Below are 20,284 nucleotides of genomic sequence, written 5' to 3' on the forward strand. Positions count from 1 at the left end.
AAGCATGCCAGGAGAGATGGTAGCCGCCTCTTCCAATCACCACTTCCTCATTTTGTGACTCTTTTGCTGGTCAGACTACTCAGCTGTGGCACCCTTGCTCTCATGACATGGCCTGCACCCAGTTCAAAGCCCAAGGGGCTGCCCCGTCACAATGGCATTTGCATGGACAGGAAACAGACACTGACAGGGAGAGGCCTCTACATTTTCAGTTTTTCAGAAAACGACAGAATTGAGGGCTAGTTATTTTGTCGCAAGGGCCGTGGTGAGGCTTAAGCTGAGGTACTTTGCACGAGCCTTTGTTTCTAATGAGTAATGGCGATGCCTTTGTTCCAGCTCTTCCCGGTGTTTGGGGTCACGCTGGGCCTCTTCCTTGTAGCCACAGGTATGGTTTCTTCTTGTCTCTTCCTTCATCTATTTATATTTGTGAGCTGAGCTCAGGGCTTGTGGTGAACTTCTAATAAGAGCAGTGTCTTGCCTCAAACCCACTGGACATTTCTGCTCTTGAACCACAGCTGAAGCCTGGCACTACTTAATTACTGGGGTGAGGCACACACTGGAGTGGGAGGGCCAAAGCAAGGGCGCCAGGTCAGGTCAAGAGGCAGAGGGCTCCTTGGAAAGCACTGTCCAGAGCGGAAAGAGAGGGATTCCAGGTTAGAGAAGGCAGTTGCCTGTAAGTTTGGGTTCTTTTCCTTGTAGAAATTAAGCCCTAGAAAATGAGGGGGTGCATTTGAATCGATCTGGCTCAGCAATGAGTCCTCCAGTTGAAGGAAAGCTAGCTGGGGTCCTGGGCAGGGTTTTCTCGGCCCCCCTTTTTGGGCTGTTCATAGCCAAGAGTGGTCTACTTCTGTTTCTGAGCAGGCTGCCTCCTAACCACCCCCAGAGACCTTCATAGAAAGAGGAAGGAAAAGGTATGCGTGCAGCGAGGTATATCAGAAAGGAGTGCAACACTTCCTGCCCACCTGCTTAAAATTTGGGGATGAACTCTGAAATGTCAGTACTTCTTTTCTAAAAGAAGCCCTGTGGCTGGGTGGGGCTGAGGGCCATAGACACATGTTTGAGAGCTCTCTGGATGGAGCCAGGGAACCGCAGGGAGTGAGGAGCGAGGGCGACCAGAGGCGAAAGGGAGCAGGCCTTTTAGAGGCTGTGCAGAAAGGAGTGGGAATTTCAGCAGGCGGGTGGGCTGTCATGCAAGCTGTACCTGCTGAACTCCCCTCTTGTACACAACTATTAAACCTGCAGGAGCCGGTTCCCTCCTCTTTTGCATCAGGCTGCCCAGAGCCCAGTTCAATTAAGTCCAAATCAAAGGGACAGAGACTTTGAATTACATTTTTCTCACACATGGTCATCTGTAATTTTTGTCATTAAAGGCTACAATTTTATGGACACTTTCCTGGGAGTAAGCCTCACTTGAATTCAGTGGGACTTTGCATTGCACTGTCAGGCTATATCCAACTCACCTGGGAATAAGTCCTGTTGAACTCTGTGTGGCTTACTTCAAAGCAAATGTACATAAGGTCCAGCTGAAAGTCTAGTCTAGTGCACAAACCCCTACAAGCTTTTTCCATTTTCTTTTGTGAGCATTGCCTATATGTAATAATGTTTTTCTATGCTCCTGTTGCAGAGTGCATGCCAATAGCACCATCAAATAAGTGAAAGACAGAACATTATCACTGCACTTCACAATACAATGTTGTGCAAATAGAGTTTCTCTCTTTCTCCCTCACTTACACATTATTGTGCTCTTGTGATATTGTGAGCATCAAATAAAACAATCTTTAAAAATAGAACCTTTTTGTGTAGAGGGGAAACACAAAAGAATTATCAAGAATTAAAAAATAATTAGAACAAAGGGGAATTATCACACCCAATATGCAGATGTTTGTATGAATCCAAGCCTAATACCCTGCTTCTGTGACAGATTTAAAATGTTATTCCCTAGGACCTGTTTCCCCACAGGAAGATTATATTTGCTGTAGTCTTACAATGGCCGTCTAGGGAAGATCATGTCTCCCGAATGGGTCAGCAACATGAGCTTAATGACATGGCAAACTCTGGCTTCATGGCTTCCCTGCCACTTTATCTTGCCAGGGCTCCGGTGTGTCTAATAGGATCATGGCAAGCGTGCATTTAGCAGGTTCCATTACAGCAACTTCCCCTGTTGACAAGGAACATATTCACCTCTTGACTTTTGCCAGCTGGGTGGAAAGCACAGGTGCCCTTCCAGGGAAAAAAGTTTTAACTCATGTGTACCTCCTTCTGAAGCCTTTGTCCATGGTCTGGCCATCACATGTCACTGCCCTGCTTCTGTTTTATCTGCCTGTTCCACCTGATTTGGAATGAATTGGCTTTTAATTATCCTCTGCCCAGCCTTCTCTGTAATTCCTTATGCTACCTCTCTGCATCCACACCAGGCTTTTACTCAGTAGCCTGGACCCACTGAAATCAATGGGACAGGTTACCCAGTGGGTCTACTGTAAGCATAACTAGATCCAGCTAAAAATCCTCATTGTGAAATGCATTCCATTTTGCATCCCCTCCTTCCAAGGGTCTAAAGCACAAGAATGCTTGCTTGCTGTGAGGATGAGGGTTGGAGGCATATGACAGTTATTTCCTTACCATATATTAATATACATTAATTACAGTCAAATTCTACGAGCACTGGTCCTTACATAGCTAAAACAGTACCACCCGTGCACAAAAGGGAGGTATAAACTCGTGGGAAGCCCAGCATTTGTAGATTAAACCTCCAGAAACAGCCCAGTAAGGACTGATTAGGATCAATGGCCACAGAATTCTGTCTGGCTATGGGTGGTGGGAGGAGGGAGGGAGGAAGGAAACCAGGAGGGAATGGGGACTGGAATGGAGTGGCTGGACTCCTGAAAAGAGAGCACTCCACACAGTAATGTTAGATCTCCTGCCTTTTCTTTCCTGCTGTCCTTTATCATTTGGTCCTGATCGTGTCTGTTTTGCCCTGCTGCTCCACAATCTTGGCCACGTTTGAGGAAATGGCACTTCTGTTTGTCAAGCCATTTCAATTTTCTCCTTCATCACTTCTTATATTTTTCAAGTTTCTCTATTTTGGATTTTAATCTCAAAACTTGCTCACAAAATTAAGATACTATTTTTAGTATGTCGATTCAAAATCAATCTGTTTTGGATAAATGAAGAATAAAAGTAGACGAACTACTATACTAAACACTGTCCGTTATTGTCAACCACTGCAAATTAAATATTGTCAGGAATATTTGTGATTGGAGGACTGCTTCCTGCTGAGTTAGCACAGCTGAGTCAATCAGAAGTTATGTAAACCAGCCATTTCCCAGGGCATCAACTAGCAGGAAGAGTTAAAAGATGTTTAGCAGCAAAGGAGGTCCCAAACAGAATTTCCGTATCAGTTGAGTGGATGGTCTGTGCTTGGAAGGGTCCAATCATGTACTTCTGAACTTCAGGAAAATGATTTTAATAAATTTGGAACAATGGCAAGTAGGATTCCACAGCAGGAAAACTTAACAGGAAGAAAAGTTCAAGAGGATGGAGGTTCCTGAATAACTAGTTACTAAAGGTGAAATCAGAAACAACCCAAAAGTGAAAATAGAAGGCAGCAGAATGTGAAAAGATGTGAAAATTAGTCACTAAAGGCAGATCAGTGTCTGGAAGGCTGAAACTCCAAATTAAGTAAGATTGGCAAGGGATAAGAACAGCAACCAAGTCAACTTCTTCAGATATCTCCAAAGTAAATAGAGGATAAAAAACAGCTACTCAGTTAAGATGGCAAACTGCTGACAGGTGGCAAAGAAATGGCAAAAGTACTCTACTAATGCCTTGCTTAAGTTCCATTATGTCCACAGTATTTTTACAATCTACTAAATTGAAATGAGTTGGGCAGGACTCATCCTTGACAAATCCATGCTGGCTTCCAGTGATCAATCCAACAATGTCAAGCTGCCTACAGGTGGAGAGCCCTAGAATATAATAATCTGCCCTAGAAACTTTCTGGGCCTTGATGTGAGACTAACAGGTCTATAATTCCCAGGAGCTTCCTTTTTGCTGCTTTTGAAGATAAAGAACAGCATTTGCCTTCTTCCAGTCTTCCAGTACTTCACCCATTCTCCATAATTTCTCAAAGATAATAGAGTTTATTAGAGTCCATTGTGACACATGTATACATCAATATTAGTGGCATAATCATAAACCCCCAAGCCAGAACAGGCTTTTTAGGCCATGGGCCATGTTGGGGAGACTTGAATTCAGGAAGAAGGACCAAGTATCCTGGGCTAGCCTGTGTGAGAGAAGAATGAATGCTGAAATTCTTGCAGACAAGAGGTCAGGCATTTCCCCCTTAAGGAGATCAGGCAAAACAACCCTGCAAGGAGGATGACCCATTGTCCTGAGACACCTGGAAATTACCTCATCTATAGCACCTAGCAAACACAGAAAAGGAACTCAAAGAAACAATGCTCTTAAAAATCTTAAAAGTCTCTTTCTCAAAGAAGCAGCACTTATAACCATCAAGAAGCCATCAAGCCCTTGCACCCACTGCCTCTTTCGACAAGGTAGGATGCAATTTTCCTAGACCTGGGGAAATGAACTCAGTTGTGGTGCCTTGATATTCCTGACCACCTATGTCAACCTCAAGCTGTTCTCTTACTCCTTCAGTCTGTTTGCTACATATGCCAAATGAGACACTGATCCCCTTTTGAGAGAAGGCTGAGCAAAACTAGTAGTTCTGTCATTGTCATCTCACAGCTTTTTGTCTTTTTAGCTGAGTGGCTCTCTTTTACCCTCCATTTACTTTGGAGATATCTGAAGAAGCCTATTCCATCAGAACCTTAGCCCCAGCTCTCCAGCTGTCATAACTGTGACTTCCTTTATGGCAGTCTTCCCCAGCCTGGAGACCTTCAGAGGCATTTGGACCACAACTCCCAGAATTCCCATCCAGCAAGGCCTCTGACAGAAGGCACAAGGCTGGGGAAGGCTGATTTATAGAGTCAGTCCATCTCTGTGCCTTTGCCCAGAGGAAACCATTCCACTTCTGCAGTAACCCTAGCTTCTCCACAATAAAGGTTATACAGGACAATCAAATGCTAGGGCACACGCATTTCTTCCTGCACCATCCGTATCTTCTCTTGATCTACACAGTCAAAGGCTGCTGTAGTCTATAGAACACAGACTGATATTCTGAAATTCTTTGGTGTGCTCCAGTACTAACATATATTGCCACATGTTCTTGAGAACATCCTTTCTCTTCCTTTTTGGAATTCAGCTTAAACATCATGCATTTCTCACACTGTAGGGTAATATTCTTTGTTGCAGCATCTTGAGCATCACTTTGCTTACCTGTGAAATTAGTGCAATGGTCCTATAGTTGCTGCATACTTTTGTACCTCCTTTTTGGGGATTGGAATATATGTGGAACATTTCCAGTCTGTGGACTATTGATTCATTTTCCATATTTGTTGGCATATTCTTGTTAGGATTTGGACCCATTTAGTCTCTGCAGCTTGAAATTAGTTTGATTGGTGTCCTATCTACTCAGGGTGCTTTATTCTTTCTGTGTGCTTCAGATCAGCTTTCTCTCTGCTTTCTGATATTGTAGGATTCCCCGTCAAAGAGGTCTGTCATCCTTTTACCTGTTCTGTATAGTTATCACCTCTTTATTCTGGTCAGATAGTATGTAACCTTCTTGGTCTTTTGACATTCCTAATCTAAGTTTGAATAGCCCTTTGATTACTTTGATCTTCTGGAAAAAGTCTCTTGCATTTCCTGTTTTGGTGTTCTGTTTCTTTGCACTGGCCTATGTAATAGCTCTTCTTGTCTCTGCGCGAAGATGACTGAAAAGTTGTATTCAGGATCGGATCCTATTTCTATTACCTTTTGCTTTTGTTTTTTCCCTGTCCTTAGCAATATTGAGGGCTTCTTTTGTCATCCATCTAGGCTTTTTCTTTCCTTTTGCTACAGAAATTGCCTTTTAGCATTATTCCTTGAGAAAAACTCTGGTTTCAGTCCATAGTTCTTCAGATTCATGGTCAATTGATTTCAGTAATGCAAATACATTATTTGGGCTTTAAATTCCTCAGAAATATTATTTAAGTTGTATTTTGGCACTGTTTGTGACAGGGTGGATTTAATTTAAAACAAATCAATTTAAGTGACTAGTCAGTAAAACTAGATTTAAATCATGGTTTTCTACATTTGCATGTATGCCTGCCTAACCTGTAGACAGAGAAACTTCATTAAAATCTTCCCAAACTGGGTCTCTTTTACAGCCTGCTTCCATTATAGGTTTTCTCCTTCAGGGAATGAATAATATGATAAACCTTGAGCTATACACAAAAAGATCCAAAGACATGTAGAGTATTCCACTTAAAAGGTTTCACTTTCATTATAACTGTTTGCCTCTCCCTCCTCACACTTTGCTTGTGTAGATCTATACCACTCCCAACAATCTTCTCTTCACTGAATTTTTGAAACTTAGCACTTAAGAGGTAAGGGGTTGATCCTGTGTACATAGATTTGCAAAGGCACAGTGCAATTAAGGTCTTTTTCTCAGCTCTGTATGTTTATTTTATTACATTTTTGCTGTGAAGAAGAGGCATGTGATCTTTGAAGACACAAATTCACAGTTTTGAGAACTGCAAAACCAAGTATCTGTGATAATACCTTCTAGAGAGAGAGAAAAAAATTCCCAATCATCTTACAGAAACCTCTGGAAGATCATGACATTGCGAATGGATTAATGGCATTCATTAATCACATCATTCATGACAGCACTGTTCATATTTGTACTTTGTTCTTCTCCTGTAGCTGATTCAGTGCCCTTTGACCTGGGAATTTCATCTTCTGGCACTAGTTCTTGTTTCATTTAGTGTTTCATCATAGGGTTTACAAGGTAAGAAGATTCAGAAGTGGTTTATCCTTGCCGCCTTCTGCACAGTACTAACCAGAAGGGAGTGTCCCTTCCACTGTAGATGAAAGATCCTCCACCCAAGCTGCCTTCAGCTACTGCTGCTGCCCAGTAGCTGCCCTTCAGAAGCTTTTCCACCCCTGTTGCCATTAGAAATACCCCTTCTCATCTGCTGCGGGACTGAAGAGGGCGGATGCATCTTAGTCTGGTCTCTGCTTTAGCCATTGTGCCTTGGGTGACCCTGCTGGGAGACGAGGCCAGGGAGAGAGTCTGGCCTCCAGGAGACATTGTGCTGGGCTTCTCGGACACAATCAACCACAATCAACCCCCCTCGTCGTGTTGTGTATCCAGGAGGGAATATCTGCTGGCTGCAGAGTGGCACTCAAAGAGTGTTCTGTGTTTCCTTATCATTTTAAAGGGAGGTATCAAATTAGGTGTTGCAGGGTTTAGGTTCTGGGCCCAGAACATTTTGGAGGAAGCAGTGTGTGTGTGGGTGGGGGACACTTATCAGATTTGCAGGCTACACAAAATTGGGTGAGAAAGCTAATATCTTAAAAAATGGAAGCAAAATTCAAAATTATATTGATCATTGATCAGAAAGCTGGTCAAAAATAACAGAATGAAGTTTAACAGAAACAGATACAAAGTTCTTCATTTAGGAAAGAGAAATTAAATACACATGTATAAGATGTGAGATATTGGGCTTGCCAATAGTATGGGTGAAAAAATCTTGGATTTGCAGTTAATCACAAGCTGTGTGGGAGTCAGCAGTTTGAGGTGGCCACGAAAATGGTGAATCAAATTTAAGTTTAATTCAGTTTCAGGTACTGCTGCTAAATAAAAGTATCATTTCTAAATGAAGGGAAGTATTCATTTCAAACTACTCTGTGCTGATCAGACCTTGTGCCTTAGGAAGCATTTGGATAAACTGGAACAAGCTCAGAGAAAAGCAACCAAGTTGATTGGGGGTAGGAAACTAAATCCTACCAGGAAGGCTTGAAGGAGGAAATGTTGAAGGAGCAGCCTTGGGAAGAGGAGACTGAGGGGGATATGATAGCATTTTGCAAGTACCGAAAGGACTGTCAAATAGAAGAGGCTTGCAACCTGTGTTCTAACATCCAAGGCAGTGGGGCATTAAACAACAGGCTTAAGTTAAAGAAAGGCAGGTTCTAAGTGAACATCAGGAAAAAAATCCATCTGAAATAGTCCAGCTGGTGGGCTCTTCATCACTGGAGGTATTCCACTGGAAACAGGAGCCCTTTGTCAGGGGTGCTTTCAAATGGGGCTTCAGGGCACGAGGCAATTCTTGTGCCTCTTACTTCCTCATTCATGGAAGTTTGGGGGTCTGCTTCACAGCCATTTTTGCCTCCTTTCATAGCACAAGGAAAATGCAGTATTTTCCAGGACTCTGCTGCTATTTTCTACAGAACCTGAATGTATTTTCACAATTCTGCTGTATGCAACAGAATTGTGTAGTAGAACTTATAGGAATATATAGAAAGGCAGAAAGGAAAACTCCCCAGGGAAAAAGCTTGGGAGAAGGACACTGCTACCCTCCCTCAATGAAAATGAAACAAGAAGCCTCGGTAAAGTACTGGGTGTTGTCTGTTTTATCTATTCTGTTGTGCTGATCTGTGGTATTATTTGTGTGTTGTATTTTACTGGTCAATGATCAAAATTAAGTAATCCATTTCTTCATGTAGAGAAGCCTTTGAATTCCAACATTAGGCAGGGGTTCAAGGGGTTCAACTCAATGGCCCTTTCCAGCTCCATCGTTTTATGAATTTTAGACTGAAATTTCAAAAATGTGCCCAAAGCTGGAATTTGTATAAAATGTTCTAGCGGCACCTCAGGTCTGTGGTGAATCAAATAGATAACTCTTCCCTCTTCCTCTCAGCTTTCCATCTCCTTTTTATGTGGTTTTCACATTTTATTTAGACACTTCAGCTGCTCTGAAACTGACACATTCACGCTTCATTGCTGCAAGACGGGGTAACAATGTTTCTTTCAACTGCTTTTTGAACTCCATGGCAAAGTGGTACAAAGAGGCTGAGAAGGGCAAATATCTGGAGCTGAAGAACACTTCCAGGGTGGAGGTGACAAGGAATGAATCTATGGTGATGGTGCATATCAGAAAACTCCAGCAGGCTGACAGTGGCATTTATGTCTGTGACAGCAACATTTCTGATTCGCGGAGGATCCAGCAGCAGTGCTGTAGCACGGAGCTCAGAGTCATGGGTGAGGCTTTCATCTCCTAAATATTCCCCTTTCCTCTTTGCAAGGCCCAGTATGCAAGCCTGGGAGCCATCCCCAGGCAAAGCCCTGCCTTAAGCCCTGTTCCCTTGGCCGCACAGGGAAAACATTCCAGCTGGCACACTGGATCCCAGCCATTCCCGTTTACAGGGTCAGCCATATCTGCAGTGGTATGCAAGCCCCACATGCTTATGTGCTTACATTTGGAACTCGCAGTTGCAGTGCAGCATGGATTTTGTATTCTACTTTAGATAGCGTAGAACCATTTCACGTCAAAGTTGGAAAGGAAAACTGAAATCACTGCTAGATGCACCAACTGCCTCAGGCTAGTGTTCACCACCTCGGTATGACAAGGTGCCAGACCACAGCAGAACAAAGAACTGAGGTTAGCCTGTCTTCTTCCTCTAAGGTATCAGCACCTTTGAGCAAGTGCAAAGTCGTCACACCCTGAAAGATGCCATTATTGTGATTCAGTCCACCCTTCTTGTCCTGTTTGTGAGCATCCCTCTGCTCCTAACGCTGGGGAAGGTGAGTGTATTTGGCACTCCTGGCAAGAGGCCAGATTCTAACATTAGTGATACTTAAGATACAGTTTGCTGATTTGCTGCTATAGCACAATTTCATATATCTGGTGCTGTTGTTATTACATTCTTTTATTTAATGCTTAGCCCTCTTTATCAACAACAGAATATAAATAAAGTGTTAAATACAACACCCCAGTAAAACAAACTAATAGTTTAAGGTACAGCCTTCATCAGGTAGCCTGAGTGGTCTTAACATGGTCTCGGAGGTCTTAACATGGTTGCCTGAACTGTGAAGCAAGAGTACTGTCACCGGAGGGCTGATTTCACAAGGTCAGGGGTATCACGGGAGACGCCCCACTCTGTATGTTTCCCAGTTTCGGTGCAGAACCTTCCTCACCTCTTCCTGCATCCGCCATGGCACTGCATTGATTGCAGTGGTGTTTCAGGCAAGAGATCAGGGATTGATCGAGATATCTGACTCAGAGCATGGTGGGCAGCAAGCAGTGAATGGGTGCAGAAAAGCTCAAGTACCTTCCCTGAGTTATAGGGATCAGTTTGAATCACCCATCCAGTCCCTTGTTACTGCACACCTTGGCATATTACTCAACCTGGCCTTCTTGGGTAGAATGAAAAGCAAATGCCCCTGGTCAGAAGCACCCAGGCAAACCTTATGAGAGAAGATGGGGCCAGAGGTGCTATAAAACTGATGACAAGACTGGATAATAAAGTGAAAATGGTTGAAAAGATGTTTTGCTCCCTCTGGTGCCTCTGGTCAACTAGCCTTAAAGAAGCCAAGCAATCCAGCATCTTCAGCTCCTTTGGAAAAGTGTCTCCGATCAGACAGACATTATAAATTTCCATTGTTGTCCATCACTGTGGAGATTAGGACTTAATGGCTTTGAGAAAAAGAAGATAGCTGCACACTGAAATTGGGCTAGCAGGAGTTGGAAAGAAAAGACAAAGAACACTGTGCTAGCAGAGCCCGGGTTGTTTCTTCTCAAGCAGAGAACTTGAGTGTGATGATGTTCCTCTGTTCCATTTTAGGGTGAAAGCAAAGATGCACCCGGGGAGGATCACACTTATGAGGTGAGCAACACTGTGAGGTTGTTTCAGAACAGTAAAGCAGGAAAGGGGGTATGACTTCTTTGGAAGGGAAGAGAAAAAAGTGTTGGAATATAGCCAAGGTTTCAACTCAGCCAAGCGACAAAGGAGGGAGAAGGCAGCCCTATTCACATGACGACCCGCTACTGGAACATGGAGCAGTTATGTCTGTGCATTCAGGAAAGAAAGCCCCAGCTGACTGGGGTGGTTTATAAGTCTCTCCAGAATGACTTACAAACCATCCCCCAAGAGGTAGGGCAAGTTCAGACAACAGTCTAAGCCAACCCCTGTGTCATGCAAACACAAGGAGGGAGGGAGAGAAGCAACACGTGTGAACAGGGGAAAGAAGAATGTTTGGAGACATTCAAACAATTGAATGCCTGTGAACAGGCAGATACAAATGTGTGCCTGCCAGTGAGAAAGAGGTCGGGAAGAAAAGTCACAGAGAAGGTGCTTCATTCAAACTCATCCATTAATTTTTCTGGGCTTCTACTCATGATTTTGTCGTGCTACTTTTGTATCTGACCTTTTTATTAGTATGAATAGGACACCTAAAAAAGCCAGCACTATACAAGGCAATTACAGCAAATCACAGGATCATTATACAACAAACAGGAGAAAACTTTGGTGCATTATTATTTTTGATAATGAATCTCCATGGCAGCAGAACAGATGATTTCTGCCTGAAGTTGTCAGCTGGATGCTTTTTTGGCAAGTGCAGGTGAACAAGCGTTGCTTGTACCACGAGCCTTGCCAGCGAGTAATACATGTGCCCAGCAAGGGTAGATCCCTGACTTAGTGGACATCCATGTGCCTTCAAAGCACATTGCATGTGCATTTATTGCATCATATGGGTGATCTCACCCATTCTTCCCATTATTTGTTGATTTAAATATTTCTATCCTGAATTTCCAAAATAACAACAAAATAAACAACTAACTTGTCAATGTAGCAATAAGCTAAAAATTCAGATCTTGAAATAAGTCAACAACAAATAACAATACATTTTTAAAGCCACAATAGCAGCATTAAATAATAACAACACATTAAAATAAGCCATAAAAAGAAATGTAATACTTTGACTTGGCCCCTAAAGGATGGTAGAATGAGCATCATGCTATGTGTGCCCTTAGGAATGAGGTCCATAAGTGGGACACCACCCCAGCAGAGCTCTTCCTCCAGCCCCTCTCTGCACCTCAAGAGGAAGCAGGCTGGTTTGCATGGGAGAGGGTGATGTTTGGTCTCAAGCCGTACTGCACTCTTGGTGGACAGTAGGGTTCAGGGGTAAGGCAAGCATAGCCTGCTTACTATTATATCTGGTCCTTCTCCAATAAAGGGGGTCCAGGTGTTCTGGTGTTCTTGATGGCAGGCATATGGTCCACCAGCAGGCCAAGAGCTTATTGTCAATTGATTCCTCAACACACTTAGCACAAGCAGTGATGAAATAACTCCATAATTGGTGGCTTGTTCTTAAGTTAACTTCTCTGATCCAGCAAGTCAGACCAGCACTTCTTTAAAAGCAAAGTCTAAAGTATTTGCAGCTTTCAACTCAGAAAAAGACAAGTAAGGAAGAGCATGATAGAAGTTTATGAAAAAATACATGATGTACCGGAAAGTAGGTACAGAGTGTCGTCCCACCCCCCCCCCACACACACACACCCGTAATATTGGAATTCAGGATCATCCACTGATATTAACTGGTGGTAGATCCAGACCCTCTTCACACAATAAACAACAAGAATCATCATGTCAGGATCTGGGTTGCTCTGGTAGGCAGAACCAGAGCAACCACCACCATATTTGCAGGATCAGTCAGGCTTGCTGGAGCTCAGCTGGGAGCGCTGGAGGAAGAGCTCTATCAGAGCACGCTCTTCCCTCCAGAACTAGCCTCAGCAATGTAAGTTTTCCTGTGGCTGCAGTGCCTGCAACTTGCCTGATGGCTCCCTCACTGCTGTTCCCTCAGCAGTGCAGTCCTCCCGTTTGCAGTTGTGCCTGTGTCCTGCCTGACTGTTCCTGCTCCTGGTTCCTGCCTTGTCTTCTGCCTTGCCATGTTGCCTCGGCAGCACAGGTTTGCCTGTTTGCTGCTGCGCCTGCATCCTGCCTAATGGTTCCTGCTCCTGGTGCCTGCCTTGCATGTTACCTCACTGCTGTGGCTACCTCTTGCCTGATCTATATCCTGCTTCACCCGTGTATCCTGCCTTGCCATGTTGCCTCAGCTCCTTCCTGGGAGCTGTGGTTCAGCTCCTACCCCTTGCCTGGCCCTTGCTGCATCTGCTTCCTGTTGTCTTGTGTACCTTGCCTTGCCACGTGTCCTGCCATACTGTGTCTCCTGCCCTGTTATCCTATGCAAAGTACCTGCTCCTCTGTTTGTCCTCCTGATTCTTGAACCTTGGCTTATCCCTGACCACATCCTTGTTCTGCCCTCATGCATTCTTCTGCATTCCAACCTCGGCCTCTACCGTGCCTACGATTTGGACTTTCCATTAAACCCTGCATTTGGACCCTGTCTTTCCTAAGTCCAGTTGCCCTGGCCCCGGTGCCTCTGTTCCTCTTGTCTTGCCTCTAGCCACCCACATCCTGGCTGCAGACCCTGACACAAGAGTTGGAAGGGGCCATGGAATCCAAAGTCCTGCTCAATGCAGGACTCCTGTCAGTGCATCCCTGGCAATTGGCTGTCCAACTGCCTCTCAAATGCCTCCAGTGTGTGAAAGTCCACAATTCCCCATGGTAATTCATTCCATTGCCATACTGCTCTAATCGGCAGGACGTTTTTCCTGATGTCCAGCTGGAATCTGGCTTCCTGCCACTTAAGGCCATTATTCTGTGTCCTGTATTCTGGGATGACTGAGAAGAGATCCTGGCCCTCCTCAGTGTGGCAGCCTTTCCAAGTATTCAAAAAGTGCTATCATATCTCCCCTTGGTCTTTTCTTCTCAAGGCTAAACTTGCCCTGCACTTTCAATCTCTCCTCTCATATATCTAAAGTAATCTCTCCATTAATGTATCTACTTTTTTAAAAAATCAATTTTAAAATGTGTTAAAAGCTGTTTATATATTGTATTTTATTGTTCTTATATCCTGTTGTGAACCATCCAGAGAGCTTTGGCCAAGAGCAGTATCAAAATGTAATTAATAACAATAATGTCTCATATTAATGTATGGTATTCATTGCCCCCAGACATAGCCCTAGTAGATAACTTAGATTACTTTAAAGGGGCATTAGAAGGATTGATTAGGGTAAGTATTTCATTAGCAGCCATGAAATCTCAAAGGAACTTGCCCCGGAATCCTGTGGAATACTAGTGAGGGTCAGGCATTACCTCCAGCCCAAATATTGTGGTCTGAGGCAACCCTGCTCAGCAGAGAGTACATGGTTTACATGCAGTCGATCTCCAGTAGAGCCGCTGACTGATACCCTGAAGATCTGGCGCATACAAAACTGAGACAGATGGACCAATGGCCTGATATGGTATAAGGTGGTTTCATATATTACCAACCTCTGGTTGAGCACTGTGGGAAGCAAGGTGTTGGGCTTGAAGGGCCTCTGGTCTGAACCAGAAGGATGCTTCTTATGCTCTTACGGCTTGTTTCCAAGCACGGGACAGTCAGTATCCTAAACGTATCACTCCAAAGGGCACGGATATTATAATGTGCTGACAGTGCAGCTTTTCAGGTGCTTCCAGATGGAGGGTTTCTGGGAGGGAGACAAGTGGAAATCACCATTAACTGGACCAGCTGGAAGATTCCATGGATGAGGCAAGCTGATGGCACCTTGAGAACTTCATCTGGAAGCACACCCACTCAGAATGACAGGGGTCTCTTGCCCTGTAATGCTTCCTCCTATGCTTCAGTTCTACATTTCTCTTCTTCAGGGCTTGACGGTTGAATTAGCTGATACATATGAAGATATTGGGCCTTACCAGGAGAGAACAGAGAAGTGGAATATTGGGGAGCATCCATGCGAGGAGTGAAACGTTTTGCAACATTCTCAGTGGGACATACCGCACATGACCGGACCAACAGGGCAACATTTCATTCTGGGGCCATGGCCCAGTAGGAAAATCCCACTCTAGGGAAGCATTGACCTTTTTTTTTTTTTTTTTTTGGCACAAGTGCTCTCAATCTGTCTCTTGCTTGCATATCTCAAATTAGCTGAAGTACTAAAACAAAATGTGACACACAGACACCCCAGATTCCTTATGCAGGGTGATAAGAAGCACACAAACCCTGAGGTGGGGGAGGCAGGGAACTCAATTCATCTGAGGAAAAATCAAAATAGTGCAACATCAAATTAAAGCATAGGTAAATTTATGGGTAGACAGATTTTCAGACATATACTTCTAACCTGAGCTCATTTCAAAATAGAATAATAATTGCATCCTCCTAGCTTGAAGAGGTCCCCTCCTCAGATTCCTGGGTGGATTGTAGGAAACCTCGATAAGGAAATATTGAATTTGGTGAACTGGTACTTGCCATTAGCATTTTATCATTCTCCTTAAAGACCCGAGGAACAGGGGTGAGTAACAAGATCCATCTCAATTAGTCTCATGCAAGAGAACTTTTCAGTGATTTTTTTTCAGTGAGTGCCCCTCCAAGAATTTCAAACATTTGAAACTTTTGATAATTAAAGAAACACTTCTAATTATGACTCCCCCAAGCACCCTGGTGTGTTGTGTGTAGGAAGGTTCCTTCCAGCACTAGTAAGGGATGGATTGATACTGTGTGAAAAGTATAATGTGTGAAAAGCACACCAGCAGGGAATTGTCTTGAGCCGCTTTCCCCGAGCTGGTGCCGTCCAGATGTTTTGGCCTAAACATCCTATTATGCTTAGCCATAGAGCATGCTGGTTAGGTTGATGGGATTTGAAGTCCAAAACATCTGAAGGAGTACCAATCTGGGGAAGACTGATGTGGGGGCTCCCACTTGAGAGAAATGTAGGAATAGCAGATAGATTGTGGGATGCATTTTCAATTGGTTAGATGCAATTTGCTTTCCTGTCTCAGAGAGTTCATGTACAAAGATCAGCAGAATAATTTGTTGCAAACAATTATTGCACTTGTTGCTTGATATGGAAGCCTGGTGTGTTTCTTCCAAAGCAGAGCCATCCACCAGTGAGTAGAACTCTAGCAATTGACTGGTGCAGATTTGCTGGGTGGAAAGGAAGGATGAGTGAGGATTGCAGTCAGTTTCTTCTCTTATAAGAGCTATCCATAATTTGCAAATTTTTCAACAACAACAAAAGAGATTTTAGAACAGCAACTGAAGAGGGGAGAAACAGAAGTATTTGTCACTCCAGACTAACAGCTTTCAGTGCTTAGTTTGAAACCTGGTATATTCACTGTATGCATGATGCAGAATTAGGGCAGGACTGACCCAATACAGTGGCAGTCCACAATCATGCACCACCTTATAGAAAACACTTGATATTAAGAGCAAATATTGGTTCAGATAGTCATGTATGGTGCTCTTCTTTATCTGAGGTTCATTGAGCCATATCCTTTTTTCCTGTTATTTCATCAAGCAAAGCTAAACACATACGTAGCAGGAAAATGGCTACTGTAGAAAACAAAGCTACACGGGCAAGGACAGAGTGTGAAAATAGTACTTTTCATAACCAAGTTTCAGTTCTGCTTGCCGTGCCACACTCGTGCTCTCTACATCCTCCCTAGCTTTGAGTCCTGCCTTGGACTATGAGGTTGTATCAGCTCCAAGAATCCTGACGGTATGTTACATATAGCAAATGAACATTTACCCAAATTCAATCCAGCTCAGATGGACTTAACCTTGGCTGATAAGCAACCTTGCAACCTATAGGCAGCTAGCAAGGGAGGATAAGGCTATCGTTAGGTTGGATCCAGATTTAAACAGTGCAACTGGCCTGGCAGAAGTAGACTTCCCCACCCTCCCTCATGGTGACTCCTATTGCCATATGGAAATGCTCCGCAGATTAGGGAACCCTCATAAATGGGCAAACTGAGGAAAGGGCAGAGACACCTTCTGTGTATGGAAGGCAGGTCAGGGATCCCTTCTCTCTACTAGGTGTAACAATCATATGTTACCCCCAGCATTTCAGCAATCACCTTCTCCCAAACACCTACACAATATTTTTGCTATGCTCTGATTTCTGAACATCTCATTCAGCAATTTGCAAAGGGCACATGGATGTGGCCAGTTGTGGTAACACAACAGAGAACACAGTGTAGATGCCCAGAGGCATAACTTCTGCTATGCCTTCACTCAGTGCTCAGCCATAGCATTGCAGAAAGTTCCTTAAGGCTTAGTCCTTCTCACAAATTCAGAGGAAGCCCTTGGTGCTCACCCCTGTGCCTTACTCCCTTCCACTGAAAGTGTCCTTCCCAGGGTTTACTCCTCACCACAGTCAATGAATGTGACCTTGTGTTTCCCTAGCTGCCATTGCCTGGTGCATGTGCAGATGGCCTTGCATTGCACACGGGAGAATTTACGCATTGTTTTCTTGGCATTTACACACCTGCTAGCTACCTACTTGCTGGATATTAAATCTCACCCACCCTATCTAACCCCTTTTTCCTGTAAGAAGATACAAACATAGTGCTGTATTTGGATAAATCACGACAAACCTATCCACGGAAGCAGATGTATGCCCATCATTCCTACATAAGTGGTAAAGGGGAAGCTAAGGCCATTTTAAAAGTGGGGGGGGGATGCCCATTTCTAGCACTTGGGGATTATAACTGCTTCTGCTAATGGAAGGTCTTTCAACCAGAACTCCAGAGAGGGCTGAACTAGAACCCAGGCTCACTACACCAGGGTCAAACTCTGGAACCAGTTTTCAGTTCAGCGGTTGAGAGAGAATTTGTAGCTTTAAATTCCATCCTTCCATAAAACTTATGACACATACAGCTTTAAGCTAAAACAACATATACTACACAACTACTGCATATGACAATCCTAATTGCTTCTGAGCATGAGCAGGATGCGGTCTTGGCTACAGACGTGGCTTGTGACACCGGAGTTTAGCCCTGGAGCATGTGGAATTGAGATGAGAATGTCTCTGCCTACACAGAGGACTTTTCCTTCACCACTGTGTAGATGCACCCTTTGCGCTGCTATCATCAAGCAGTGATGCTGGCATGTCAGGGGCTGTGACCTTTGAGAAAGCTTGAGCCCAGAGATTGTCTGTCTTCAAAATGTGGTGAGCCGTTCCATAAAGGAAGCCACAGTCTTGCGTTTACAACATCTGAGTGGGACTATCGGAGACAGGCATTTTGTGGGGGGCCTTCATGCATGGGGTTGCCACAAGTTGGAGAAAACTTGCCGGCATGTAACAGCGACAAGAAACAGAAAGCAGACAGAACTCTAATTCCTCTGGGAGTTGGGAGGACTTTGTGAAATATATTGGATGGTCTGACAGATTTAAAATGTTGGCTTTTTATTGTGCAATATGGCACCAAAACATGCCTGCCTGGTATCCAGAGGGCTCCGGGAACAACTTTATCAGTGGTTTTATATAAGTTTCCAATACTCCTATCAAGTTTTAATCATGCTGTGAAAAGAATTTTGCTTTCCATTTTTCACTTGAATGATATCTGAAATGTATTTCATACATTAGTTGCTGTTATGCTATTTTTGTATTTTCAACATCCCTGTATTGCTTTTATGATTTTCCTATTTCTAGTCTTATTTTTGTTTTGACCTTATTTTGTTTACCATCCTGACTTCAGTTTTCCTGAATGGAAATGTTATAAGTTCAATTAAAAATAGTGATAATAAGCTTCTTTCTGTCTTGTAAAAGCTGCATCACATGCAGAGATTCAGGTGGTAGCATGCAATTTTCCTTTCACTGCATCTCAGAAATGTGGGGTGAGGGGAATGTTCACCTGTTGAATTTTTGTTTGTTTATTTTGTATTTGTTAAAAGTCCATTTCAAAGTGGAGTAGAAATACTGACAGCTGGAGTATAATTTTTAATAAACAAAGCAAAAGGCAGCACTCTTCTTATTTGCTTGTCCTTATGACTGAAAGCTACTTGCTGTGACAAAGTGGTAAGAGACTGGGGCACTTTTGCAGCCTGAAGAAAAGCCAACAGATCTGGGAAGCATCCATCAGGAGTCAGATCATCCTTAGGAGATGACATTGAAAATGTCCCCAGTTGCCCAAATGGGTATGAGGAGGGAACAGGCCATGAGCATGTGGTGAAATACGAAGGTCAGTTCAAGAGACCTAAGCGCCATAGCAGAAGATGCACACAGCAGAGACATCTGCACACAGCAGAGACACCATATGCAGGTATTTCTGTGCATATGCTAGAAGGCGCTGAGCCTAAATAGGAGATGTGATGCACCAAGTCTTAAAGGGGACAAATTGGGCATGATGGAAACTGATGGAACAGAGAGAAGCAGTGCATGCATTCTATGGGGGACATTCTATCCTCTTCCAGAAGAAAAATGCTTGGGGTGATTTTGAGATGGAAAATGAAAGATGGGAGGCACTCAAGCAAGGAAAAGTTGTAACAGCAGGTTACTTCAATTACCCACACATTGACTGGTTAAATGTATATATGTTTCACTCAGGAAAAGGGGGCTCGATTTCTCAATGCTCTAAACAGACAGTGACTTTGTGCCCTAGAGTAGTTGGTAGTGGAACTGACTAGAAGGAAGGCAACCCCTAACTGGTACTGCCAGGGCCTAGTATGGCCAGTTGACGCTGGTGTGCCAGTTGTGACCCCATCTGGAGAGGGAGACTCTTGTCTCAGTTATTCATGCTTTGGTGATCTTGGGGTTGTGGTGTGCAGCCTGAAGATATCAGCTGTGCGTGAGGTTTGGTTGAAAATGCAAATTCTGTGTTAGGCAAAATTAAGAAAGGACACAAAAATAAAGTTGCCAATATTTCTCTATACATTTGCCCTCATACAAATCTATGATGTGGCCACCTGTAGGATAAAGTCCTCCATTCTAAACATTGCACCCCAAAAGGATGCAATAATTAAGGGGGGAAGTTCAGAAAGGGGCAAATAAAATGATAAAGGGGCTAGAAGAACTTTGCTATGAAACAAGATTACTAAATCTGGAGCTGTTTAACTTAGAGAAAAAACGTGCATGCAAATGTGCATAATGCTGAGAAAGTGAAGAGGGAGTCATTTTTCTCCTCCCTCATAACCCTAAAACCCAGAATCATCCCATGAAGCTGACTGATGGGAGATTCGGGTCAAATGAAAGCATGTACATCAGCACACAAATGTGGCTAAATTGTGGAATGCACTTCCACAAGATTCAGTGCTGGCCACCCATTTGGGTGGCTTTAAAAGTGGATTAAACAAAATAATGGAGCAGAAAGCTATCGGTGGCTGCTGATCATGATGGTGCCATACTGCCAGTAGCTCAGGCCGCATGCATGTGCACATCAGTAGCTGCAGAACTTTAGCAGGAGGGGTGCTACTTTTGCACTGATGCCGCTTGCCATGCCCACGTGCTTGCTGGACTAGACCGGCCTTTGATCTGACCCAGTATGGCTCTTTCTGTGCCCT

The 20,284-nt window shown here is 43.7% G+C and overlaps 1 protein-coding gene across 1 annotated transcript; it reads left to right on the forward strand.

Moving 5' to 3' along the window:
* The first annotated feature begins 298 nt into the window (after positions 1-298).
* CD79B (CD79b molecule) lies at positions 299-18,429 on the forward strand. Its single transcript, XM_044418761.1, has 5 exons — positions 299-382; positions 8,843-9,142; positions 9,567-9,685; positions 10,726-10,767; positions 14,653-18,429. Exons 1-5 carry the CDS (start codon positions 313-315, stop codon positions 14,749-14,751), a joined length of 630 nt encoding a protein of 209 aa, XP_044274696.1. The 5' UTR covers positions 299-312; the 3' UTR covers positions 14,752-18,429.
* The last annotated feature ends 1,855 nt before the right edge of the window (positions 18,430-20,284 follow it).

Source organism: Varanus komodoensis, unplaced genomic scaffold (genome assembly GCF_004798865.1).
Source record: "Varanus komodoensis strain SLA01 unplaced genomic scaffold, ASM479886v1 scaffold92, whole genome shotgun sequence".
NCBI lineage: Eukaryota > Metazoa > Chordata > Lepidosauria > Squamata > Varanidae > Varanus > Varanus komodoensis.